Source organism: Synchiropus splendidus, chromosome 18, assembly GCF_027744825.2.
Source record: "Synchiropus splendidus isolate RoL2022-P1 chromosome 18, RoL_Sspl_1.0, whole genome shotgun sequence".
Taxonomy (NCBI): Eukaryota; Metazoa; Chordata; class Actinopteri; order Syngnathiformes; family Callionymidae; genus Synchiropus; species Synchiropus splendidus.
The window spans coordinates 9329905-9356636 of NC_071351.1; the positions used below are offsets into that span (position 1 = coordinate 9329905).

The following is a 26732-nucleotide window of genomic DNA, read 5'->3' on the forward strand; positions in this document are numbered from 1 at the left end:
CAAAAACAAAGCATTATGGACGGTGAACCCAAGTATGCAAAAGTTTCCCCACCAGACTGGCTAATCCTTCCTGACCATCTATATTGAAGTATTTCCTTTTATTCACACGCACATTCAATTTTAGATTCTTTTTGCCTTGATATCCTGTCCTGACTCATGGATCTGGGCTGTGCTCATTGTGGCACCATGAAGTCATCTTTACGTGAATACTGATTGTGTTATTGGAATAAATGACTCCCCATTTGAATACCAGATTGTGTTTTCCAATCACATAGCCGTGATGTCTGACAGTTTTATGTATGCTTTGATCATCCAACAGCTGCGTTTAGTTTTGATAAGAATGAGACAAAGGATGCTCCAGACTGACAAGAGACTACTCTAATACTTGTTATACTTACTGTATTTCTAAGATTGGGTGTCAGTCATGCGACCAAGAAAGAGAAAGGGAAACAGACATTGACTGACAGATGTGTTGTCTCAAGATTTTATCTCAGGAACACACAGTCACTCTCACACACACAGAGCTCAATGGGAACAGAGTGGCTAAGTAGGAGCTAAAATCTCTTATTAGCATCAGAATAGCTGTATATTCCTGCCGTGACTTTGCATTCCTTCATTATTCATTTCTGGATGTAAAACTCTTCATGAGTTCTGTTGTATTTCTGTGGATAAAAAGCAGATCGTATTGCTGTATTTTAAAAATTAATGACAATAATCAGATTAGAATTATGTGACAATATTACAGCACTTTCAAATGGAATTATGCAACAGTATGCAAACCCTACAGGGGTCAAGTGGAGCGTCTTTCACTGGAGGTGTCTGGGTAATTAACAAATTTGTTATGTATAATTGAGAGAATAACAATAAACTTTAAAGGCGGAAGAGATTCGTATTGAGTAGCTACTAATTGAAACCTAAGTTATGCAAAGGCATTAAAATTCCAGCAGTCGCATAAATCCATTCAGACTGAAGATGATGATTCCAGGAAAACTATTATAATGACGTATTAGGGCATTTATGCAAAATGTCTTGTGTGAGTTTTTATCCTAAAACAGAAGTGAATCAACAGCAGGTGGTGACATGAGGGGTCGCTGCCCACTCCAGCAGAGCCCCAGCTGTGGAGCAGTACTCCTGGTCTGGCCTCCATATGCTTGGGTCTGGGGTCCAGGCTGTCAGCACACAGCCCCAGCACATGGAGGGCAGTTGGGGGGTACATGTGAGGGTGGGCTCGGAGATAAACAGGAGGTGACGGGGGCTGGACGAAACACCGGCATTGTGGCAGTAAGACAAGAGCTGAGCAAGACCCAGCAGGAGGGTGGAGTGGGGGGCTTTTCTAAAGCGTGATCAACTTGGTCTCCAATTCTCACACCCTTCTCACTATCTGGTCAACACAAAAGAGAATATATTGCAATGGCATATTTAAATAAAAAGACCAAGATGAAGGCATCTTTACTCATGAGACTTATTTTTAAATCACAGCACAACCATAATATAACAGTTATGACAGAATGAAAGGGTTCGACACAAAAAAAAATCAAAAAAGGAAATAAATATAAGCTGGGTCACTATGCATTGTGCGTATTTGTGGTTTTCTTTCCCTCCTTCTCTTTCCTTAAAACTACTCATCACCCTCCCACCCACATACATGCTGAAATGTAATTTTCTAGCATCTCTGTTCAAAAACTGCCACTTGTTTACAAATCCCACCCATCACCCTTTTCTCTGCAGGCTTTAAATCATTCTATGACCTTTTTGTTTTTCAGTCATCAGGCCCATCAAAGTCACTCATGAGTGGCTGATAAAAAGGAGGAAGGGGCCAGGGATGAGACAAATCTCTTTGGCTTTTTAGCCCCCTCACACAATGCGTCTCATTTAAATTCCCCCATATATTGCAGATCACCATTCTGAACGGTGCCCCTGATGAAGTGTTGTTTTTGTGGCTCCTTAGAAGATTCTCAAAGACCCCTGGGATACATTTTCCTCTTTTTGTTTTGGACTTCAAAGTTATGTAGAACGAGGACGTGCAGGAATGAAGAAACCGGGGTCATCAGGTCCATCTGTGGCTGTTGTTTACCAACCTTCAGCGGAGAATATGCATTAAAACTATAGAGGCTCCACAGGCGGCTTTGTATAAACGCCGCCATGTTTTGAAGGCTTGAACTTGTAACGGGGCTAACTTATACAAACTGTATTCAGGCTCAAAGCGGGGTCACAATTGTTGACAAGGTTTTTGATTCAGTCATTTCATTCAGTCTTTTCAGAAAAAACGATCATCAAGGTTATGTATCATTCATCATGTTTCGGGTCATACAGGGTCACATGCTGGAAAATATCAGTGATACCTTTTTAAAGTTGTATTTGTCATTTGGAATATGACAAGCTCGTGATCTGCTTTTATTGCCCTCCACGCGATGAAGCGCCATATATGCCAGTCTGCTGCCCTCTGCTGTTTACAAAGAGAATTGAATTCTCATTTAATAAAATACAGTGGTTAAGATGAGTACACTTCTTTTCTAGTTATTGTACACTAAACTAAAACATTAAATCGGGGGAGTTATATATTATGTGTCTTTTTGTTTCATAAACAATAGCGGAAATTAGCCAACATGCTATACGGCTGTTTCAAGAAATTAAACTTGAGAGTTGAAAGACACGATTATATGTTGACATGTGCCGAATGTTTGTATTCCTGTTTTGTTTTCTGCTAACACAGCAATGTACAGAACAGGTGTGGAACAGTCACATATGCTAACTAAAGTTGCTTAGCCTGCTTAGCTATTAGCATAGCACAAGCATCTGTGTACAAGGGTCCAATGTGTGTTCCCAATAAAGCAATTACGTGTTCACAATATGTATCAATACACAAAACCTAAATTACATACACACTTAATATTTTAAAACTATTATTGACCAGAGTCAGCAGATATTTACTTACCTTTTAAGAGACACCTTTTGGAACGAAAATCAAGAAGAGCCACTCAACTCTAAACGGTGTTGTGCTGCCTTTGTTTTTCACCCGTCATTCGTGTCGAGAAATATCAAAGTTAAATGTCAAGTCGAAACGTAAAGGCTCGCTGCAAAAATGTGTACAAATGCGGGGTAAACGCTTTTCCAAAAAAATAATAGCGGACACAAATTGTTTAATGACGGTTACCCACCGCAAACTATTTTAAATAACGCCGTCATAAAACCGGGGGCACATACAGAAACAATGACTAAGGACATCACTGAAAGACCGTTCAAAATAACTTTCCAAAATGTAGTAAATTATGAGACTAATTTCCCAACTGTGACTCCTAATATGAACTAATTTCATAAGGTAAAAAAGCTGTAAAATAAACTACAGCACTAAATTTAAATCAAGCCCTTCGATGAGTATAATATAAATATTTAATATTTAGATTTAAATATAAATAATATGGTTTATTTAATTCAAGTAAAAAGGGCGAGCGAAATACGTGGGAACGCAGCCAGGCAATGACGGCATTTCCGCTTCCGTTAGATGGGCGTGGTTAAACTGGCTATCGTTTGCCGCGTTCCTCTCGTTGTTGTCTGTTGCAGCCTTTCTAACATTTTTCTAATGTCCTGAGTTCACCGTAAATGGATACGTTTAATCACCTTCTCCTAAAGCATCCGCATGTGATGTATGGTGGCGTCGCCGCTACTGCGTTTGTTGCCGGTGGCGCACTGATTTACAAGGTTGCTAACAGGTAGGTGCACAGCGTGTTTGCTGCATGCTTCATGCTAACAGTTGCACATGTTGACAACACAATGTGTCGCTTGCACTTAATCGGAGCGCGTTAAACTAGTTTCCTCAGGGCAGATTGCAATGCATGCTGGTTCTGGACAGAATGGGAATGCCGTCGGCAGTTTTTGCGAGACTGAAAATTCGTATGACATTGTTTATAAAACACTTCACCGGTGTCAGTAGAGGCTTCTTCAAATTTGCCTGTTATAGCTCTGACAGAGGCGCATACAACCGTCTTCCAAGCACGATTGGACTCTATATGACTCTATATGTATGTAAACATATTGTTAATGATGATCAATACATGACTTTCACCTCTGTTCCGTAGAAAGAAACCGACGCATGCCAATGTGAACTGCTGGTTCTGTAATGAGGATAGTGTGGTGCCATACGGCAATAGAAACTGCTGGGACTGCCCTAACTGTGACCAATACAATGGCTTCCAGGATGTGAGTAAGACAAAAATGATGCTCATTTTTCTCATAAATATTTACCTGAGACACAATTCCTGTGTGCTGTTTCATAGACCTATGATAGCACTTGGAGTTCATGAGACTTAACACAAGACTTGTTTTGAGTCTATGGCGTGTCTTCCAAATCATACATGTATCTTTGAATCATCTGGTCTTACTTCAAGCATGCTGTTATTGTGATCATCATATGCAAAACACAGGATCAACGTGGAGTAACTACCTACAAAACTGCTAATATGAAGTGATTGTTGCTATCAATCCTCATAGTCTCATTTAGTGCTGTGTTAAAAAAAAAACGATTTTCCGATTCTGAATCGATTCGTACATCAATTCCATAAAATCGATTCGTATGTCCAAAGATCGGATTAACTAATTTACGCTTTAACACATATTCTCCGGGTGAAGTCCAACCCCTTTGACGACCTCACGAATCACGTGACGCGAACTTTACCACTACCGGGTACTTCTGCACGCTCTGTTAAAATAACTGAAGCGATTGCGGGCTTCATTTGCAAAGATATGTGCCCGTCTTCCGTCGTTGAAAACGAGGGCTTCAGGCGGCTATTGAAAGTAACAGAGCCACACTACGCTATGGTGTCTCGCAAACGTCTGTTATCCCAAACATGCACCAGTCAGTAAAAGAAAACGTGAAAAGTAAGCTTCAGTCAGCAGTCAGGGGGGCATTACTAGTGATGCGTGGACATCTCTGGCTTCGCAATCTTACACGAATCTGACAACTCACTATATTGATGAGGAGTGGAACCTCTTCTCGTACGTACTACAGACCACAGAGAACTGTTTACATACTGCGCAATGACCGTCAGGTTGCTGTGAAGTCAGTAACCAGCACTCTGTTTACATTTTCAGTGGCTGAGAATATCTTTTTTTTTCATTTTGATAATAACATAAAAATGCATTAGTATTAAACAGCAGCATCTTTTGGGTGAATTTGTCATGTCCTATTTCTAATAATGCATTAGTATTAATACGTTGTGTAACTTGTGATTATGGCAACAGCTCAGAAAATGGTTTAAATACTAACCTAATCGGATCGAATCGAATTGAATCGTGATAATCAATTCTAAGTCATGAGAATCGGAATCGAATCGATTCTTGAAATTAGAATCGATACCCAGCCCTAGTCTTATTGCTATCTTGAATCCAATAACTCTCAAACTATATTTTTGCTCTACATTGTGTGGTTGCTCTCGTGTTGACTTGTCATTCATAATAAGCATGGAGTGAATTTGCTTTTTCTTTGTCCATAAGATTATTAATATCAGGCTCATTGTAGTGCTCAAGAGAGGAACATTTGTTTGAAGTATTGGTTTGAAGTTCTTTGTGGCTTAAGAAAGAAGTATTATTTGGAATACAATATTGCCTAAAAAAACGAAAACTGAGTCTCTTTAATGCAAGTTGTCATAGTGTATTGATGTTAACTAAATGGTGCATTTATGCCCCACAGAATGGGGACTACAACAAGCCCATCCCTGCTCAGTACAGAGAGGATCTTAACCATGGAGTGGCAGGATGTCCTCCCTCGCCCGCGTCACATGTCAAGCAACAGTGGGTGAACGCTCAGCTGCTGCTCTGTAAGAAGTGCAACAACAACCAGACAGCAAAGATCAAGCAGCTGGCCTCCTTCATACCCCGCGATGATGTATGTTCACCTCCTGTTGCGAGTTAATCTAAAATCTTTGTCTGTGACTGAAGTCTGTGATTATTAACACGATTTGGCTTTTCTGAAGGAGAACTACGATGAGGAGATTGACGCCTACAAGCATCACCTGGAGCAAACCTACAAGTTGTGCAAGCCCTGTCAGACTGCCGTGGACTACTACCTTAAATTTCAGAACCGACAGCTGCGAGTCTCTCTCCTTAGCCGTCACCTGAAACGAACCAGGGAGTCAATCAAGGGGTTTATGAAGGTTTGTATTGCGTTGAAATATACAATTACTTCATCCCTTATATAAACGAAAATGAAATCTGGTGATAGGACCAATAAATTGTCTCTTATAAATGTCTAGTGAACCCATTATCTCTCTCTCTTTTTCCCACAGAGTTCATACTCCGTGTCCTCCTCCTTAGGTGTTGTGTACCTCCGGGCCCTGGCATTCATAATATGCACTTTCCTAGTTTCAACATATTTTTGTAATTTCCACGATGAGACATCCTCTGCAAATGGCCTACACACACCTCCAAAGTCTAAGCTTAATGAGTCCATTTCCAACAAGGAAGCAAGTGTACTGGTTCACCTGTGGCAGAGAGTGTTGGAAAACCTGCCAGACGCGACCATGGGCAAGAGCATGTGGCAGCTGGGAAAGGACAACCAAATCACGATGGTTACTGTGGGTCTGTTCACGTGTCTTACCGCCATCTGTTTCGCTGGATCAGTTGGGTGAGTTTTGTCTCGAAAAGGTGATGGTGTTAAGTAAATGGATGATTATATTTTTTGCAACTATTTTTCAGGTTGCGGAGGATCGACGTGTTGGCTTTGGTCCTGTGGTTCGTCCTGCTGTGTGTCCATCTGGCCGAGCGCTACATGGACATTACAGCCAGCTGGATGGGAACAGCCAAGCTTGTTGCCTCTTCCGCTTGTTGCTTTGTCAGCCTTGCTGTTGCTGTGGTAAACCACAAAACCCTGGGTCAACGAAGCTGCAATAACAGAAGGTCAGAATCTTAGTATCAAGGTGCTATCGACTACATTAGATATGTCAAAATTCTGATTCACATTTAACAGATCATTGTTGTTCCCCTTGCCTTTGTTACACATACTCACAGACATCAATGAATCCAGAGGGCCTTGATTTTGTTACACATGTCGAATTGGTCTTCTTTGAAAACCTTCAAACTTTATCAAGCAAATTCAGTTGCATCCTTCTTGTTGCATTTGTCGTTGCTTCAGTCTGGACAGTGATCATGTGTTCTCTCAAGCCAAAGATTGTCTTGAAGTCTCCTGTCCATCTTTAGTGACTTCTCAATTCAAATAATGTATTCACATTTGTGACTGTCCTAAGCACATTATGCTGAACTGTGATGCCCAAGATTGCCAACAATGTTAACCTTGATCTTCTCATGCAGATCACTGGTGGGTGCAGGGTGATCAGGACCCTCTACACTGTCATGTTGTGTAGCTGCAACGCCTTTTAATAACTTTATTTAAAGTGGCAGTTAATGAACATGAATCATCATGACTAAACTAATAATCCAGTTAGTTCCTGCAAGCAGAACTGCACCAGTATAACTACTTGAAAAACTACCATTAAATGAGCATAAGATTTTGCTGTATATAAAATTTTTGAAATGTGTTTGTCCAACAAATGTAGCTGATAAAGTATATTAAGTATTGATCAATTGACCGTTTAGTGTTCATAGTTCAAACTTGGTAGTGCAAACTACTGTTAGAAATTAACACCATTCGTGCAGTTTATAAGAAATACTCTTCACCTTTAAGTGAAGCCACAACCCTCTTCTCGACCCCAATTCATTCTCAAGAGCATACCCTCTTAATACCCTTCCTTTACCCTTCTCATATGTCCATTTATTGTCTGTGTATTACTTAACTCACTACTACCTGATAATCACCTTTTTTGCATGGTACTTTTTTCCTGCCTGCATTCTTTTCACTTTTCTCATGTGCCCCCCACACTGCACTAAAACTGTCAGACGAAGTGCTACTGACAGAACACTTGGTGGATCGTAATGGCCTTTTCCTTCTTTCTTTCACGCTCGTGTCTTCTCCAACTTTTGCATTGACTTGTACTGAACCCTCCACGGATTGATGTGAGAATGTGAAGTGTGTTTATGGTATTTTTAGAATTGCGTCACTGCATGAAACACTAATGTCTGAGGAGCAGGTGAACTGTCAAGTTTTAGCTGCGAGTCTGGCGTAGACTGTTAGCGCTTAGATTCAAACATTCTAATGACAAAATGTATGTGCCTAAAAATTCTGAAAGACTTTAACAATAGTTGACATGAATCTTCTCGTGGTTGGTGATCAGTTTAGTTTTGTTATCTATGCTATATATGATAAAGGTAGGCAGAGCTGTACCAGTTCATGAACTCATATTTACATTTATTATACCAAACAGCTATGCGCGCAGAAAGGTTCATGCAGGCCTTCACTGGATTTATCTCCAGCTGCACAAACACCAGAATGTATGTGAGTTCCGCCGTGTGTTTTCTAGACACTAGATTAGCTCATTCTGTTACTATCACGAGACTATATAAGCTATTAGAAACATTACAATGTGATATCTGCATGTTAAACTGTGTAGTATCTAATACATTTCCCATATCATATTTATTGTATTTCACGCCAATATTTTGACGCACCTTGCGGATTTCTTTTCTTTTTTTTTGCTGTACCTAAATGCAATAAATGTCTGATGAAAGAATGAGTCTTGAGAGTGTGTTTTCGCTGTTTCTGCTAATTTCTTTCTCATACGTTTTAGCACATGAATGATTTGAGTGGCTTTGGAATCCTATGGCTACTGAGGGTGGTTTGTTTTTCTCTGCAGTTGCTCAGTGGAGCGTTTGTTCTGTCTCAGCTGCTGTGTGGCCTGACAGCTGCTGCAGCATGTCAGCATTCACTCTCAGAAATGACTTTCTCTCATGGATGTTGCTTATTGGCCTGTATTGTTTTTGAGGTGATGGAATGGTTTCTGCTGTAAAGATGGAAAGAATTGCCAAAATCACTGGTAGAATGGCTTCTTCTGTGTTACAGGCTCCTTGCTAGCGGTGCTGCAGTTCCTCCGATCACCACACAGCCGTGCTGCAGCCGAGTGGAAGAGGAAGATCCCTTTGTCCTCACACCACCTCCTAACCTCTTCAAGCTCATCAACCGTCAGAAGAGCCCTCTGGCACGCAAGGCCTCCCCCTCATCTCTGTCAGTGCGTCTCAACAGAACCCTCAGCCTCGGCACAATGCCCTCGCTAAAGCGCACAGGTAATGTCGGAGCTGATCCAAGGACCATTTTAGTTATTTATATATTGAAATCTTATATTTCAATAGCAGTGTACTGTGTGAAGAAGCCATTACCATCTACATTAATACAATATATCTCAATGTGGTATCAATGCCAGCAGCAAAAAAGGCCCTCAGGACCCACGACTGGTGCAAAAGCTCTCTTTTCTGGAGAAATCTAAACCCTAATCTAAAGTAATCTGGTTGATCTTCCATTACTCTTCGTTGTACATCATAGGTGTTGCCACCAGGGGGCATGGCAAGCTCAACCCAAAACTCCACTTGGCTTTGTTCGATGAGAAAACTGATTTATAGGCACATTTTTTTGGAGCCATGGCCTGTTTGTCATAAACATATATATATATATATATATATATATATATGAACAGCTAGTCAAAATGAATTATTGAATCATTGTAGGTTGCTTATGATTTTCTTTGAACATCTGTTTTCAGAATCAGGATATTTGTTTAGTGGAACCAGGCCAACATCGCCTAACGCAGACTCTCCTCCTTCAGGTAACGGATAAGTCAATTTAGCCGGCATCTTAGTTGTGTAATAAGAAGGCTGTTTACACATGTGTTGGGCAGATTACTTTTCTTGGAAGTCCACAAGCCACCCGTCATCACCGGAGCATTCACCCACCCCTTCAGTGGCCGGTTCCACCGTCTCCCTTTCCAGTTCTGCGCGGCGGCGACCTCTCATCAGTCCAGCCACCTTCAACATGCGTACCCAAAAACTACGGCTCTACTCCACTCAGACAGAACCCAAAATCTCATCCACTCAAGTGTCCATGTCTCACTTCCATATCCAGAGAAGCTCGCTCAACAGCTTCATGCCACCCGACTTGTCAGCAGACCACGCTGGTAATTTACCATGAATCATCAATACCTGTGACTTCCCATTTCACTTGTTTTGTTTGACATCTATTACTTCTTCTTAGATGAGAATTCAGAGTTTAAGGACAATGGATTAACTGAAGAAAGTCGAAGCTCTTCCGGCTCGTCTGCTTGCCTGGTTGGGACGACGACAGAGAATCCACTCTGTACAACACCGTCTGAAGGTGGTTTTTCTCCCCACATCTCATATGATTTGTTTACACTCTTTCAAAAAGCGGGAGCGTGATCCACTAACATGATGTTGAAAGCGACCCAGCATGCGATGAAATATGATTGAATTCATTTTTAAAAGTGATCATTTCACCAGCTTAGTTCTCTTTTACTTCCACAGGTTTCCTGAAGCGACTCTTCTGGCCCCTGCTTTTCCTCACCAGCATGAGCGCAAACCTGTTCTTCATCTGTTTGTATCTGAATCCTGACTGGGCAGTAAATCTGACTTAGGAGAGGAACCAAATCACACCACCATGCGAAAACATTGAGGTCGACTGAGCAGAGACTGTTTACCCTCTCTGTGTTATTACACTGTTTTTGTCACATTATACATCCACATCTTTTCAGTCATGTAGAATTTCAGTTAACGGTTCTGTGATTTGTTTTCTCAAGTTCAGTCTGTCTTTGAATCGGAACAATGGCATCAGATGATCACGGGAGCGCTCAAAACTACAGGCGTTTGCCTTCTACCTCCAGCATCTGTGTTCCTGTGTCAGTTTCAAAACAGTTTAACATCAGGAACATTCTCACCTCTATGCAATTGGACTGCTGGTGGTAACCTGGAGACATTTTTTTTACAGCTCTATCTAAGGATTTGAATGCAAATGAGTGATAGCCTTTTTCACTACATTATTATCATGCAAGGTTGGTGCTAATATTTTTAACAAGTCATTGTGTGTACTGTTATCTGCTGCATCATGTTCAACTTGTGTTTTCTCTGAATGTTAAAATGGGAGTCAGAGTAAGGTGGTTTCTCTCTCCTCCAAGGTATTTCAAGTCACAATATTGGCTACAAAAGTCAAGTACAAAAAGATCTACGAAGAATGAAATGTTGGCCTCTGTATTGCATATATTTTTTTTAATTTTTATTTTATTTGCATCATAAGTTTGAACTACTGATTGCGTTCAGAGACACGGGGACTGACACCTTCTCATCAGCATTTAAGATCATGATTCCTGTCAGTGTTTTTTCTACTTCCTATTGTGACTACATGTGTTTTTACTGGTGCCGTGAGGCTGAAACACTGAGGTGTTTTCAAAGTAATATTTTGTCATAAATATTTGAGAGTAATTTATTTTCTAATTTGTATGATTTTCTGTCACTGAAAAAAAGCTTCAGTTTATAGAAAGTTTTGTTTGTAAGGTTTATCATGTTTTTGCTATTAAAGTATTTTTCTATGAGCTGAGTTCGGAGTGGCTGTCACAATTTTCAGGTTTTTTCATCTTGTTGACAAAACAATCTGACCTGGGAAAGTCGTCTCATTCATGCTTCATCTTCCTCACACTTCCCTTAAAATGGTTAGGTTTCTTTTTTTTTGTGGATATCACTTCCTAATTGCCTTCGTTTTGTTTTGGTAAGTCATTTCTCAGCACCATCTCCCTACACGCAAACAACTGCTCCTTTATATTTGAAAACATTCTCTACAACTCTCCGGGATGATGTGTCTCAACCACAGAAATCGCACTTTTTATGTGTAATTTTATTTATTTTTCTTGTTGAGTAATTATGAGCTAATACTTTTAAAAAAAGCTTGAAGTTGGTGACAGAAAGTACATCTGAAATTATTCACAGTTAAATACATTCAACAGCAATGTGCCTGATCTGTGGAACTTCTTCAATTTAACGCATTCATTTTAATGTTCTTCTTGGCATGAAGGCTCTAAACCTCACATTTACCCAAATAATTTAAAGATGGTCTTGTCTTTAAAGCCGTCAGCCCATCATCTCATCTCAAATTGAAACTCATTTTGTTGCAAAGCTAAGGGGCTGTTTTTTCTCTTCTGCACGGTCACTTCCTGTTTTCAACAGCTGCCTTTCACTCACAAACATGTTTTTCAAATCGTCTGAACCGACCTCAGAGAATGCTATGTGCACCTACAAACTAGACCACCAGCATGATTCAAAAGTTTCCCCTTTTGACCAACTGACATGTTTAAATATCTCTTGGCACATCTGCAACTTTCAGGGGGCCGGACTTCCTCAAGCAACACTAATACTTGGAATCGTATCAGTCAACCAGTTAGAAGAATTTGAACACAAGGACACATCTGGTTCATCTACAAAACATATTTTATGTCTGCTTCGATTCACCTATTGAAGGAAGCAGCCAGGGATTAGGATCAGTACCTTGCTGTTGGGAACTCTTGATCTTTCTTTAAATATCTGGGAATTCTCCAAGGGTGGAGTGCAATAATCAGAAACAGCTACATTTCAGGAATGTCAGTGAGCTGAGTCAAGACTATTATCTCATCAATGTTCTTTCAGGGATACTGCCTTTCCTCGGAAGAAATGAATCTGCAGCCACGTTGAAGTTTTAGGATTTATGGAACTAGTTTTTTTCCAGTTCCACTGACCTGGTCAGTGGATTTGTTCTATGTCTCCTAGAGAATCCTAAACACATCTGAGAAACAGTGGCTCCTTATAGTGTCTTACAGATGCCAGAGCTTCCATCCATCCACCTATTCACGGCTGGTAATAGACTTTTGGTTAGAGGTGTGGATTATTAAATCTATTTTCCTGTAAACGCCTTGGATTCTTGAACTTAAGAACACGAGAGGAAGTTGAGAGGAGACAGGGATTCACTCATGCAGCAGGAAAAGAGACTGAAGGTGGTGGGTGACAATAAAATGAATGCCGTCATGAAAAGGTCAAAGGGAGTTGAAGAAAGGTTGACATTAAGTTGCAAGGAGGAGTGTAAATTAAAACATGACGGGGATAAGAGATGGGATGAGAGACAGGAATTGAATTGAGTAAACATGATGATGAAAAGAAATGAAGAGAACAAGGCATAAAAAGGACAAGAGCGATATAATAAGAAGGATAGTAAAAAAAAATTGGTGGAATGGAAAAAAATAGTAAAAGTAACCCTGCATGCAAATGCCATTTAAAAGCGACAAAATCTAAATTTGTTTTATTATAGATCTCCTACACTAAAAGTCATCATATGTTGAATGTACAGACGTTTTTATTTTCTATTTATTTTCGCATTATACAGTACCTGCTAGTAAGGGATCCCGACCTTCGCTTCCTTCGGGTCCGTGTATTGGGGGACGGTCTCTTGGCGCGCAGGAGGCTGCGGTGAAACAAGCTCTTCATTTCGGCTTTCATGGACGCGCTCTGACGCAGCCGGACTGTTCGTGCGGTCCAGAGCCTGCCTACCGGGACCGTCTCACCGTCCGTACTGCTCTCAACCGGCATCGACGACAGGCGACATGGTGGAGGCTCCATCTTCTCCGACCATGAAGAGATGACCGAGCAGGAAGGCAAGTGTCTCCTCCACGCTGACAGGTTCCCGAGCACGTTCCACTCTCAAGTTCGAACTTCACCTATCGCTCCTGCTAAACCGTAATGACGTTTTCACACAATAGCGCATTTCACTATGTGCGTCTTGTTTTTTTTTTAGGTCATGATATTTGTACCTCACGGCGTAAGTTTCCGTTGACCAAAATCAATAGTGTAGAATTACCCTACTGCTAATGATGAATGTTTCTCAACGTCGCGTTCCATTTGTCTGGATGCGCATTTGTTAGGGTCAATTCGGGATGCAGAATCGATTCTGGGGTTTCTTTTGTCAAATTAAGTGTATTTTAACGTTCTGTGTTTTTCGTGTTACATTTTTAAAGTCATTAACATTACATGCTTGTTTAAGTGTCCAGGTTTGTTTATCAGAATGGGCAAACCAGGGTCCCCGATTAAGTTCCATATGCTTTTGGACTGTGAGAGGGAAAAGATTTGAAACCTTATTTACCTCCTTTGACCTATAAGAGAAACAAAATGTGTGCCAGAATTACGACTATACTTCACCTGAATTACTATATAAACGTGAATCCACTTAACTATTGTGGAACAAGTTTAGATTACCTTTACATTACATGGGTTTCCTTATTATTCTGTTGAATCTATCTGCTAACAGAGCTTTTTTAAAATATCAACTAGTAACATGTAAATGTACGAACATTTAAAACGTACGTGGACAATTTCATTTGTATTTAAATTTATTTAGTCCCTCATCCTGAGATAAATAGAATGTCTGTATGTTTTCCAAAATTTGACTATGTATGAGCTTGAGTTCCGTCTTCCCTGTGCTCTCCATGTTGGGATTATCAGAAGAGGATCTGACGGTAAATGAGCGGCCATCACCATGCCCCCAGGGAAGTATGGGATGCAGGGGGACTGGGAGAGGGAGGGCGATCAGAAGATCATGATGGACTTCCTGTTGCCGACTGGGATCTTCCTCAACTTCCCCGTGTCCCCAAGTGACACCATCAGCAGCATCAAGCAGGTGAGACTTTGAGGTCATTCTCATCATCAATCGAAAGTGTATTTAATAGTACAACTGGCCAATGGGATGTAATCTTGAAAAAGCAATATGAAGCGAAGCCTTTTATCGTGTTATGTATTACTCACTGCCTAATACAATGACCATTCACTCAGCTTTCACTCATAACTCACGGAAGTAACTGTCTGAGTTTCCTCTTCAGCTCCACATGCTTCCTTGTCTCCACTGTTATCTTCAACACACTCAACATTTTTTACCTAGTCCCATTTAATAATCATTCGTTTTGCTGGGAGTCTTATTTAAATTATCGACTACTTGAGGAGTCAACATTAACAGGAAGCCAAACATCAAATAAGTCTGAAGAGCAAGTCTGTTTACCACCTACACTGCCCACATTGTGCTACATTATTTGAGATCTGACTTACACTCCTACACCCTTTCCTCAGTAGCCGTAAGGGTGTCAGATTGAACCAGTAGCTCCATCTCCAGTCAGATCCTCTCCATCACCTTGCAGTAGACGACATCTGGCAGGCTGAGTGATTAGATGCCTTGGCGACTGGCAACCACCCAAACCACCACTAGTCACTCTTGTCGCAGACTTTCAGTCAAAGATGAAGAAACCATTCTTGTTTTGCGCAACCCACAGACCTCTGCCACATCACGAATGGCATTGGACATCTTTAAGGTTTATTTCTTTATGTGATCCGGTTCATGCCGCTTTGCTTGTGAGTTAAATACAATGGTGTGAGCCAGGCAACTGCATCATACCTTGAGTCTGCTGTCCATGTTCGAAACGCTGTCCTTTGAATATACCTGCTGCTGTCTCACGCAGCTATATCAGCTCTGTTGTTAAATTTCTATCTGCCCGTTTCTATGCCAACGGTTCTGCCACCTCAGGCTGTTTGATTTAACGCCATGAAATGTTGAGACTCTTGGAAGCTGCCTGGATGATTCAGGGAAGGAGTTTCTCTGCAAAATTAACTGGATGATGGTGCACAATATCAGCTGCCGTGTTCCGTCACTCATATATGTTCAGCTTTTCATCGATGTCTTCTTCTTTAATGTTTAGCTGGTGTGGGAAAATGCCAGGAGTGAGGCCTTGTTCAGCGCGCTGGGTCACCCCGACGCTTATGTCTTCACATGCATCAATGAGACCGCGGACAGGGAGGAACTGGAGGAGGAATCCAGACGGATAAGTGATGTGCAGCCGTTCATGCGTGTCCTGAGGCTGGTGGCGAGGGAAGGCGACCGCGTGGAGAAACTCACCAACGCACAAATCAGCCTGTTGATTGGCAAAGGTGAGCGAAGACAACATTTGAACTCTGCTCACAAGGTGTTTTAGCTGGGGTCCATTTCTGATTCATGATAAGCAGGCCGAAAGCAGTGTCTAACAAAATAAAATCAGCCCCTTTCTTCATGGCACGTAGGATCACTTGAAATCATACGGTCATTGCTGATGGATTACTGTGTATCTTTGTGACAAAATTTCAGGTCTGCATGAGTTTGAGGCCCAGAAAAACCACGAGGTGAATGAGTTCCGTACCAAGATGCGAGCGTTTTGTGAAATGAAAGCTCAGGAGCGGCAGATGTTATCATGGCAAAAGTGGATGGAATACAGCTTCCCTTGTGAACTGGAGCCGTGCTGTTCTCCGCCAGGTGTTAAGACGAAACACACCAAGAAGATTTTTATCAACATCAAGTTTGAGGCTTGTGATGTACGTCTTTAAGGGTCAACAACATATAACATCCAGCAGGAAAACACACACTAAACACATCATGAAACCCGGAATCTCCACAGGAGAGCTTCATGCTACAGCAGGACCCTCAGGACTTCCCACTGGCTCTGATTCGGAGTGCGTTGAAGAAGAGGGCCACGGTGTTTCGTTCCGTGAGGCAGGAGCCGGAAGACTACACCTTACAGGTCAACGGCCGGTGGGAGTTCATCTACGGAAGACACCCACTGTGCCAGTTTAAAGTAAGTTTTTAAGCAGTGCTTGTTGTGAGCTGTAAGACATGGACAGAATGGTTCGAAGCATCTAAGAATTACAGCTCAACACAGAAGAACACGTGTGAGTTATGTAATACATGTAAAGCGTTTCCGTGTCTCTACAAATGCACACGGTGACTCATGGTCAGTCAGAGAAAAAAGAAAAAAACAATGCAGTCATCAATGGATGCAATGATTTTCAGACTGTAATAGCATATATTTAATAAAACAAGAATTTTAACAAATTATTCTAAATTAGACAACGAAAAGTTCATCACCCTGACGTAAACTTTCCAAGCGGAAGATGAGGAGTCTTCCATCTTAGTCTTTGTGTAATTGTCTGAAGCTACGACAAGCTCATATCACCTTCATGACTGGTTTTGCAACCGTGAAATCCTCTGCATCTTTCATTCAGAGCAAGAAAATACAAGTCCAAAGGGCATTCGGGCAACTTCCCGGAACAGCAAACTAATAGCCAGGTGATTAAGAAACTTCAAAGTGGCGAGCCCCTGGAATCTGTTAGTCATTTCTGAAACATACATTCATTTAAGGTGCTGCTCATTCGTATTGCAAATGAACTGAGGCCGATTTAATGCGTAGTTTTCTGCTGTTGAGCCGGAAAATCAGCTGTGAAAATGGTTGTGACTGTGGCTGTGCTTCATTTTCCTCCTTTGGTGTTTGTCAGCTTCTGTCTGAGAGCACTTGGCTCGAAATGGTGCATCATAATAACTGAAGTGCTTGTTGAATCAAAAGAGAGCTGACTCAAGGAGTCAGTGGCGGGGGGCTGTTGATATTGAAACTCCTCTACCTACCAGAGTGAGTCATCCATCCTGCAGCGCTGCAGAAACAGACAGACCCCATTCACGTATAATCAGATTGTGACCTAAAGCAAATGAACAGCAGCAGGAGTAGTGTCTGAGGATGAGCATTGCCCTCTCAATAAACAGTCCTGTTCCTTCTAGTATGTTCTGTCGTGTGTGCGGAACGGAGTGAACGCTCATCTGACCATGGTGCACCGCTCCACCATCAGCAAGTATCAGGAGGAGCAGGGGCGAATGTGCAGTCAGGTGTACAAGAGTCGCTCCTTGACTGGGCCGCCTCCTCTGCCTCTGAAGAAGGTAAGAGGTCAGCGGATGTCGGCAGTTTGACATTAACAGATGTTATCGCTGTTTTCACTTTGAGACTTTGTCACCTTGTGCCAGCTGTGAAGCCCAAAGTAGATCATTTCCATTTGCTCTCTTTTGAAGTGAACCAAATACCCTGCTGGAGGAGAGCGGTATTACATTAATGGTTCCTGAAACTAACTAACTAATTTTTCCCTGTCATCAGGAATTACATCTTAAGAAAGTAAAACTACTGCTGTGGTGATTTTATATCTGCCCTGTAAGTATTGTTGTTTATGTCTCTCTCCTGCAGCATAACACGTCTTCTCTGTGGTCTATCAACGAGCCATACTTCATCTACCTGCTGCAGGGGAGCCGAGTCAATGCAGACGAAGGAATGAAGGTCGGTGTGGTTTTACGTGGGATTTCGCTCAGTTCACGGGTCAATGAAATGTGACACCCGTACTACAATGACACTTGTAGCTTCGGTGAGTTCAACATGTAAATGAAAGGGAGGCCGCACGGTCCTAACCACACATTTCCCATAATTCATCATACCAGTTGGCTAAGGCTGAAAAACAGGAAGTGGCGAGGGCTCTATTTGGTTTTAGGTCTGATTCCGAGTCACAGTTTCTATGAAAAACAACCGGTGGCTTTCCATGATGCCTCTTGCTTTCTTTTAAAAGCATGTTTGTTCAAATAGAGAATCTCTTGGTCAGCGTCTGAGCAGCCCTCAGCCCCTGCTCCACATGCTGACCCTTCACTGCAAAAATAGGGAGAATATATATCACAGTTGTCCACTTGCCTCGACTGCCTCAGAGCGACAAATTTGCCTTGTCACGTAATTATCACTCATGTCTGACTGGGGCTTTTTGGCAGACCCCGAGGACGAGCAGCTGCTCATACCCACAAGCTCAGGCTATCTTGATTTGCTTGGCGGTACGGCAGTTTGTTTGACAAGTATTTCATTTTCAACAGATCTTAAACGTTACAAATATTCTTTGCACCTCAAAATATGATGTTATATTTGATTAAATTTCCCTTATATGTCTCACAGTTTAAGTATTTCCAAAGGTATATTTGTGTACTGTCAGTCATTACCATTTGAAACCATAGGCTGATGAGTCATAACAGGACATGCTTGTTTTTCGTTATTGAATGAGTGATCTATGTTCTGCCCTCCCAGCTTGTGGTGCAGGCAGGTCTGTTCCATGGCAGCGAACTTCTCTGCAAAGTCGTGACCAGCCAGGAGGTCACAGTGTCCTCAGAACCGCTGTGGAATCAGAAACTGGAGTTCGAGATCAATGTCGCTGACCTTCCTCGCATGAGCCGCTTGTGCTTCGCGCTCTATGCTATTTTCGAGAAAGCCAAGAAACCCCGTGGCACCAAGAAGAAAAATAAGAAAGCGGTACTCTCCTTTTTCATACGCCTTGAGCTGTTTGTGTTGATGTGGGCAGCTGTTGAGGAGTTGGGTGTGAAAATGTTTGCGAGCACAAACCGATTGCTTTCCTCTGCGTGACAGTGTGTGGTGACTGGGTGTGTTTTTGTATCTGGATGTGCATGTGTATTCAGCGACAGCACTGCGGTTAGCGTGTCATCCGCTTCAGCTTTTTTATCAGCTCATCACGGCGAGGGCGGGAAGGACGAGATAATCATTTTTCGAGGAATCCCAAATACAACTTCACATTTATGTTTCATTGCTCCTCCCCTGAGACTTTTAACACATGGCATATAGATTTGTGTCTGGAAAAAAAAGGATTATTATGACTCAATTTTGAATCTTAGAAAGACCTTAACTTATTTTTCTTTTTATAATTCACCTCTAGTAAAACAAATTTATCTTAAATGATACGAAATGAAGGTACTTTTTTAGTTCCTACTGTGGCTTTAGAGTTCCAGAAGCGTACTGTACATCCTGACTCGCAAACTACACACGCTTACAGTGTACAGTTAGAGATTTCCTGATTTCAGTGGTCTGTTGTACACACTGCTGCTTACAGCTGTGGTCAGCTGCGTCGGCTGGACCCTTCAAACACGATGGGCTGCTGTGTGAGATACGCAGCCAGACCACTTCTGCTTTTCCACTTCTCTCTTTGTGTGCTCGGAAGAGATGTTGTATAACGAAAACCCAGGCGGAAATTGGGCTATAGATTGGGTAAACACACTAAATATTTATGCTACTTGAACTTGTTCTTCCTTTTTGAACCTATTTCTTTTACGTAAACAAATCTTAGCATCTCGAGTCATCCCTCCGTGTTATGGTGTTTCCAGGTCTTTCGTGAACCTAGGAAGCAATGAAGATAACCATGTTTAAAAATTAGGTTAAATGGATCGTTGTAGATTATTGAATTACCTCTTTTTGCTACCAAGAGCGTTGACCTCCACGTTTTATGATTAAATATTCCGAGAGCAATGAGCTCAGACGGACAGCAGATGGCAGAGTTCCTTCAAGCCATGAGAGAGACGAAAAAGAAAGTATGGGGAAAACCTTCTAAATGTTGGTAAATTAGAATGATTTTAGTTTATGAGTGTGAAATGTCCGTTGTCCGCCTGTTTCAGACGGATCTAGTGAGGTGACCGTATGACTTGCACGGCCTCTTATAAATCAATGGGGGAAAATATAGAAAATAGCAAGTTAAACTGAAACATCTTCATCCTTTTTGGGCTTTACAAATAAACACAGAGCCGTCACACGTAACCTCCTCCACCCTGTGATTGCTGGTGGTCACTACAGACTAAGAGATCAATACTGAGAAAATGATGATGCCGAGACAGAATAATAAACAAGCAACAAAGGGTTTTAAATTAGAGGGAAGGAGATACAGTAAATGTGGAAAGGAGAAGGCGAAAAATACTGCATCTGCAGTAATATAGTTCAGGTAACTATTTTGACCTCTGCCGAGCTCAGCTCGGCCTGTGTGGTGACTGATTATTTCTGAATGACAGTGCTGCCGAGGGCTATAGGAGTATGTTGACAGTCTCATTTACAGTTTCCCAATGTTGCTCCAGGATTGTCCCATCGCGTGGGTGAACACCATGGTGTTTGACTACAAGGACCAGTTGAAAACTGGAGAGTTCCTGCTGTCCACATGGCCTTCCGTTCCTGGTATATGCACAAGCCCTCTCACATATCTTCACATTAACACCTTAAGCTGTGTCTTTATAGTATGGTAAAGGTTATTCTCGCCGCAGATGACAAGAGCGACCTCTTGAACCCGATGGGAACTGTGGAGCGGAATCCCAATGTGGACAGTGCTGCTGGTCTTCTTATCCGCTTCCCTGCCATCAGACCACATCCTCTCTACTACCCACCCTTGGACAAGGTGCTGCGTTACTCAGGAACTCTGGTGTGAAGTATTGTTAAAGTAATGTCAGTGACATGTTGTTTTCAGTTAACTGCCACAGAGATTAACGGTGATGCCACAGTGACTACCAAAGAAGAGGTACAACCTTGCTCAGATTTCATGAGAAACGCTCATGAAACAATGCTGAATGTGACACATGTATGAGTCTAAAGGTTTAACACTTACTCATTGCAGTGGTTTGTTGGAACTCTTGTCTTGTTCTACAGAAATTGAAACTGAAGGAAATAATGGACAACAAAAACTACACTGAGTTCTTCGAGGATGAGAAAGAGCTCTTATGGAAACATCGTGCTGATGTCCGGAACCATTATCCTGAGAGTCTGTCCAAACTGCTTCTCATCACCAAGTGGAACAAGCGAGAAGATGTGGTGCAGGTGTGTGTGATGACTGCTCTCACAGGAGCGAAGGGTGTCAAACCGAAGGCATCTATATGATGAACACACGTTCACCTGAGGTGTTTGTTTCTCTTCTGCAACCTGTTTTTAGATGGTTGACTTGCTGCGGAACTGGCCTGATCTCCCTGCTATACCTGCTTTGGAACTGCTGGACTACAGTTTTCCAGAGCCAGCTGTCCGTTCATTCACAGTCCGATGCCTGAAGAAGCTCAGGTATGAGATGGCGATATGTTTGATGTTATATTTACTAGTGTTCATATGTATTCGCTCCACCACAGTGACAATGAGCTCCTGCAGTATTTAGTCCAGCTGGTTCAGGTCCTCAAGTATGAGTCATACCTCGATTGTGACCTCACGACCTTCCTACTGGACAGAGCCTTATCCAACCGCAGGATCGGCCACTTTATGTTTTGGCATCTCAGGTGAGTGCAAGGAAGACAGAAGTCACGTTTCCATCGATGGTTGCTGCTTCACTTGTGTTGCTGTGCAGGTCAGAGATTCACGTGGCTTCAGTGAGTTTGCGTTTTGGGCTTATTCTGGAAGCATACTGTCGAGGAAACGTCCACCACATCCGAATACTGACCAAACAGGTAACTGCTCTGTTGTCTCAAGGCGTCCGATTCATCCCGACTCAGTCTCACTTCTCGCCCTCCTCAGAATGAGGCACTCGGCAAAATGAAATCTCTGAGTGACATCGTCAAGTCGGGTGCTCAAAAGATGACAGCTGAGGACTTGAAGCAGTGTATGAGACAGGAGTCTTACCTGGAAGCTCTGTCCGACCTGGTGTCCCCACTCAACCCCAGCATCATCCTGGCGGAGATCTTGTTAGTGACACACACCTTCACTAGATGCGATGTATAAGACTTACAAACTAATCTCATTGTTTCCTAAGATGAAATTTACTCACAGCGATGGTTCCATAGTTAATATGTGTTCTCTAATGCGTTGAACAAAATACAGATTCATTTACTTGCGCTGCCATCATACTGCTCAGCTGCTTGTGGTCGTGTGTGTGGTAAATGAGATTCCTTGAATGTGGTTGTTGCAGCACGGACAAGTGCAGATTCATGGACTCCAAGATGAAGCCACTCTGGCTGATGTATAAAAACCCCTGGGCACATGAGGACATGAGGGGGATCATCTTCAAGAGTGGGGACGGTAGGACACTTTTTAGGTTTCTCACCTCTGTTCTCTGTTCATTCAGACTAATACACCAATCTTAAAATGTGTATCCTCCTGTAGTCGAGATAACTCATGAGGTAGTAAGAGGATTTTCACAAAAACTGAATGTCTTTGGATACTTCATGTGTGGATGAGTTCTGTGTTTATACATCAAATTGTCATTTTAATTTCATTTAATAAATAGGATGAGAACAATGCATTGCCATTTGATTTAAAATCATGTTTCACTTTTCTCATTTCACCTTTGAACTTAAAGCATTTCCTTCATTGATCTAGTGTTTTGTGACCTTCTGTCTTAAACAAAGCATTAGATTATTTCACAGGCTGTTTTACATACCTCTGTATCAAGCAGAAGAACACGCAATCGTCTCACTGCATTCTGTAAACATGAGAGAATACAACAATGAGGATGTTTTATTCAGTGTGTTGCACTTCCCAGATCTTCGCCAAGACATGCTGACACTGCAGATGATCCAGCTGATGGAGAATCTGTGGAAGAAGGAAGGACTGGATCTTCGGTCTGTCAGCAACAGTTCACCTTACAACGGCATCATCCGTGTTTACTGAAGTTGTTTCTCATCTCAGGATGATCCCGTATGGCTGCCTGTCCACTGGGAACAAGATGGGCCTGATTGAGGTGGTGAAGAACTCCGACACCATTGCTAACATCCAGCGCAACAGCAGCAACAGTGCTGCCACAGCTGCCTTTAACAAGGATGCTCTTCTCAACTGGCTGAAATCTAAGAACCCTGAGTGAGTCAAGCAAAGTCAATGGTCTGGATTACAGTGTGTTTGAAAGTCCTTTAAGGAGGAGTATTTTAAAGTCAAAAGTGATGGGAGCAGTGAGCCCTCATGAGAAGGCAATAATATTTAATATGTGGCTCGTCCGATAAACACAAGAGGGAAGTAAGACCCTCAGAGTTAAGGTTAAATGCCATCTATAAATGGATTAAAATGTTTAAATAAGGAGGAAATACCCTGACAGATGGAAAAGGGGACACCTGAGTGCACACAGGTAGCAGCCAAAGCAAACACAGGTGTGAACCAAAACAGCAGCTCACTATGCTATGACAGGAAGTAAATGACCTAAATACACAAAGTTAAACAAAGATCTAGGCAAACAGCAACACCAGACACAAGTGAGTGTTGACACTTGAGTTGTAAAGCTGTTTGAGCGTGTGGAGAACTTCTGCTAACACTTTAGATAAGGGAGTGGAATAAAATGTTGTTCCACGTTTTAAGCAAGTATTTAATTGCCATTTCTTCTTGATCATTCTGCTTTGAAAAAAAAGAATCCAGTGTGTGTTCAGTTTGAAAACAAATGTATATCTTTGCTGTTCAATCTTTTCCCCGGACAGGGATAAACTGGAACAAGCCATCGAAGAGTTCACGCTGTCGTGTGCTGGCTACTGTGTAGCTACTTATGTCCTGGGCATCGGCGATCGTCACAATGACAACATCATGATCAGAGAAACTGGGCAGGTGAGCTTTGGGTTCAACCCTTCAAGGATGTAGCAATGGACTTTGTCCACATGATGGCGACAAAAGCCAATTATATTCTATTGAACTGTCCAGCGTCACACAACAAAGATTTACCAGTGATTTAAAACTGACGTAATAAGGTATTGTAGTTTTACACTTTAGTCATTGTTTATCCACCGGTAAAATTGACTTGTTTTATTTGCATTTGGATAAAAATGATCACATTTTGGATAAAAAAAATTAAATGACTGATTATTATCTCGATTATATTTATTTAAGACCTGAATGACAAGGTGAATCTTCTTTCATTTTTCAGCTGTTCCACATCGACTTTGGCCACTTCTTAGGCAACTTCAAGCGGAAGCTGGGCATCAACAGGGAACGCGTGCCTTTCATTCTGACATACGACTTTGTCCATGTGATTCAGCAGGGAAAGACGAACAACAGTGAGAAGTTTGAGAGGTAACAGCAGTACATTTATCATGGTTAGATCTCAATTATTCCCCATTATTCTTTGTTGTTTTTCTACCAGACAATACAGTGGTACCTCGGTTTTCGAACGTCCCGGACTTCGAACACATCTCGGAGTTCGAACAAAAATTTCTAGATTTTTTTGCTTCTGATTTCAAACGAAAATCCAGAACTCGAACGCCCCCGAAATAAGCCAGAAAAAACATAACGTACGCGGAGCGGTCAGCTGACCCACGACCCGCTTTGTTATTGTGTATAATGCAGCCTTGTATGCAGACGTGTCCAGTTAGCTACATTTACTGACTGTTTTTTCTTCATATTGAGGTGTAAAACCTTTCCTGTCTCCGCACTGGACCGTGGTAGAGTGTCATAGGGGAGGTGACAAAGCACTACTTGGTTTATGACTTTGTCACAGCCAAACTGCACAGAAGCACACATTCAGAGCTGGACACGCCTCTTCACTTCTGGAGAGACATCACTCACTCGGCAGCAGACACTCTACATTCACTCCTTCAAAAGCCTATTTTAAGGCTTGGAACGCATTATTTCTTTTTCCATCAATTGTAATGGGAAAAATCGATTCAGATTTCGAACAAAAACGCTTCTCGAACGGCTGTCTGGAACGGATTGTGGTCGAGAACCGAGGTACCACTGTACTTTGATATTGGAAGTCATTGTTTTGTCTTTGATGCTAATGTTGAGAATGCGGAGAATATGAGAATATTTTTACATCCCTGTCTAGATTTAGGGAGTACTGTGAGCGGGCTTACAAGATCCTCTGTCGAAATGGAACACTTTTTGTCAACCTCTTTGCAATGATGAAGGCAGCTGGCCTGCCAGAGCTTACCTCCTTTAAAGACATCCAGTACCTTAAGGTCAGTCCAAGTCTTCGTGTTGCTGGAACAAAGCATTTATGTCAGGCAGCTGACATGTTCTGTGTTTTTCAGGATTCGTTGGCTCTGGGCAAAACTGAAGAAGAAGCACTGAAAAGCTTCAAGGTGAAATTTAATGAGGCTCTGCGAGAGAGTTGGAAGACCAAGGTCAACTGGATGATGCACTCTTTGGCTAAGGACAACAGGCCCTAAAACCATGAGCCACAGTGGGAGCCAATAAAGGCAGACTTGAAAAGGAGAAGATGACAATCAAACGCCTTTATTCAGAGACACTCACTGATGTTTACAGATGAAAGAAGAGGATGAGACTTCCAGTCCTGTGCTGGCTACGAAAAGAACTTGTGCAAAAATGTCCAGATGTTGAATGTCAGTACAATAACGGCTCCATGTTTATTACTCTGTTATTTGTTTTTACAAGAAAGAGTTATTTTGACATTTGTTACTGTTTTGTTGTGTACATGAATTGGAATATGTTTATTGAATAATACTTGGCCAAATAATACTGTGGATTCTATGAGCCATGTTCTTGATGTACTATTTCAGAAGGTGCGGTATAAGTCGAGCCGGTGGATGTTTAAATTATTAACCAGGATTAGAGATTAGTAATATGTGCCAGTTGTTATGCCGAAGGAGATTAAATTAATTTTTTGCACTGATATTGATATGTTTCATTACTTTCTGGATAAAGATGGACGGTGAACAGGTAGCATTTTAAATGTCATTCTGCAATGCCTTAACAGGACCATAAGGAAAAACTTAAGCCTTGACAGCGTGTGCTTTGTCGCTGCTTTATGTCACATTTGTTGCCTATTATTTTGTTGTGTTGCTTCAACGACAAATTAGGATGTGATTTTTTAGAAAACTGCCTCTAGGCTGTAAAATATTCTGCTGTTGCCTTTAGGATTATCGATAGTACTGACTGAAACCTGCCAAATCAAAATATTTAAATATTGTCATTCTAGACATGTGCATGTCTAAGACAGCATTATCATAAATTGGTTCAAGTTTGTTGGATGGGTGTGACTAAATAAAGAATCTGACAACAGACTTCAACACATAACAGAAAGCTGAAGAATTCTGTGTTTTTGAACAATTTTGCTTACTTTTTTATGGTTTAAAATTACAGCCCTTGAGGAATCAAGTAAAGAGGTCAGTCACCTGGCCTTGAAAGAAGGTCTAGCTGGGGGATACCTGCATTTAATGATGTATAAATGTATTGTTTAGGTGGATATTAAAATGCGTTATGAAGCGTTTGTTGTTCTTTCGCTTCTTCTGTAGT

General features: G+C 41.7%; 4 protein-coding genes across 9 annotated transcripts in view; 2 read left to right on the forward strand and 2 right to left on the reverse strand.

Annotated features, from left to right (window-relative positions):
* her9 (hairy-related 9) overlaps positions 1–2950 on the reverse strand; it is a 28455-nt gene extending 25505 nt beyond the window's left edge. The window contains exon 1 of one of the 2 annotated variants that reach the window (XM_053848479.1): positions 2936–2950. The gene's annotated coding sequence lies outside the window, so the exon portion shown is untranslated. Of the gene's footprint in view, positions 1–2342; positions 2364–2935 lie in introns of those variants that run through there. The other variant, XM_053848480.1, reaches the window with a different exon arrangement.
* Positions 1–2956, reverse strand: part of noc2l (NOC2-like nucleolar associated transcriptional repressor) — a 116830-nt gene extending 113874 nt beyond the window's left edge. For all 3 annotated transcript variants that reach the window (XM_053848467.1, XM_053848471.1, XM_053848464.1), the window contains exon 1: positions 2936–2956. The gene's annotated coding sequence lies outside the window, so the exon portion shown is untranslated. The remainder of the gene's footprint in view (positions 1–2935) is intronic.
* Positions 2957–3505: 549 nt separating this feature from the next.
* tmem201 (transmembrane protein 201) lies at positions 3506–11458 on the forward strand. Its single transcript, XM_053848476.1, has 11 exons — positions 3506–3710; positions 4077–4197; positions 5687–5881; positions 5970–6149; positions 6282–6619; positions 6691–6891; positions 8948–9168; positions 9642–9704; positions 9777–10052; positions 10130–10249; positions 10417–11458. Exons 1-11 carry the CDS (start codon positions 3601–3603, stop codon positions 10524–10526), a joined length of 1935 nt encoding a protein of 644 aa, XP_053704451.1. The 5' UTR covers positions 3506–3600; the 3' UTR covers positions 10527–11458.
* Positions 11459–13342: 1884 nt separating this feature from the next.
* Positions 13343–26696, forward strand: pik3cd (phosphatidylinositol-4,5-bisphosphate 3-kinase, catalytic subunit delta). 3 transcript variants are annotated; one of them, XM_053848457.1, is made up of 23 exons: positions 13343–13559; positions 14404–14578; positions 15645–15873; positions 16067–16290; positions 16374–16550; positions 17525–17680; positions 17979–18068; positions 18852–19073; positions 20675–20771; positions 20858–20988; positions 21058–21108; positions 21237–21404; positions 21517–21638; positions 21704–21847; positions 21916–22015; positions 22083–22249; positions 22474–22583; positions 23047–23125; positions 23193–23360; positions 23966–24089; positions 24406–24551; positions 25303–25435; positions 25508–26696. In XM_053848457.1, the coding sequence occupies exons 2-23, from the start codon at positions 14438–14440 to the stop codon at positions 25643–25645; spliced, it is 3117 nt and encodes a 1038-aa protein (XP_053704432.1). In that variant the 5' UTR covers positions 13343–13559; positions 14404–14437; the 3' UTR covers positions 25646–26696. The 3 variants fall into 3 exon arrangements, with proteins under 3 accessions (XP_053704432.1, XP_053704433.1, XP_053704434.1); XM_053848458.1 differs by lacking the exon at positions 21058–21108; XM_053848459.1 differs by lacking the exon at positions 17525–17680.
* The last annotated feature ends 36 nt before the right edge of the window (positions 26697–26732 follow it).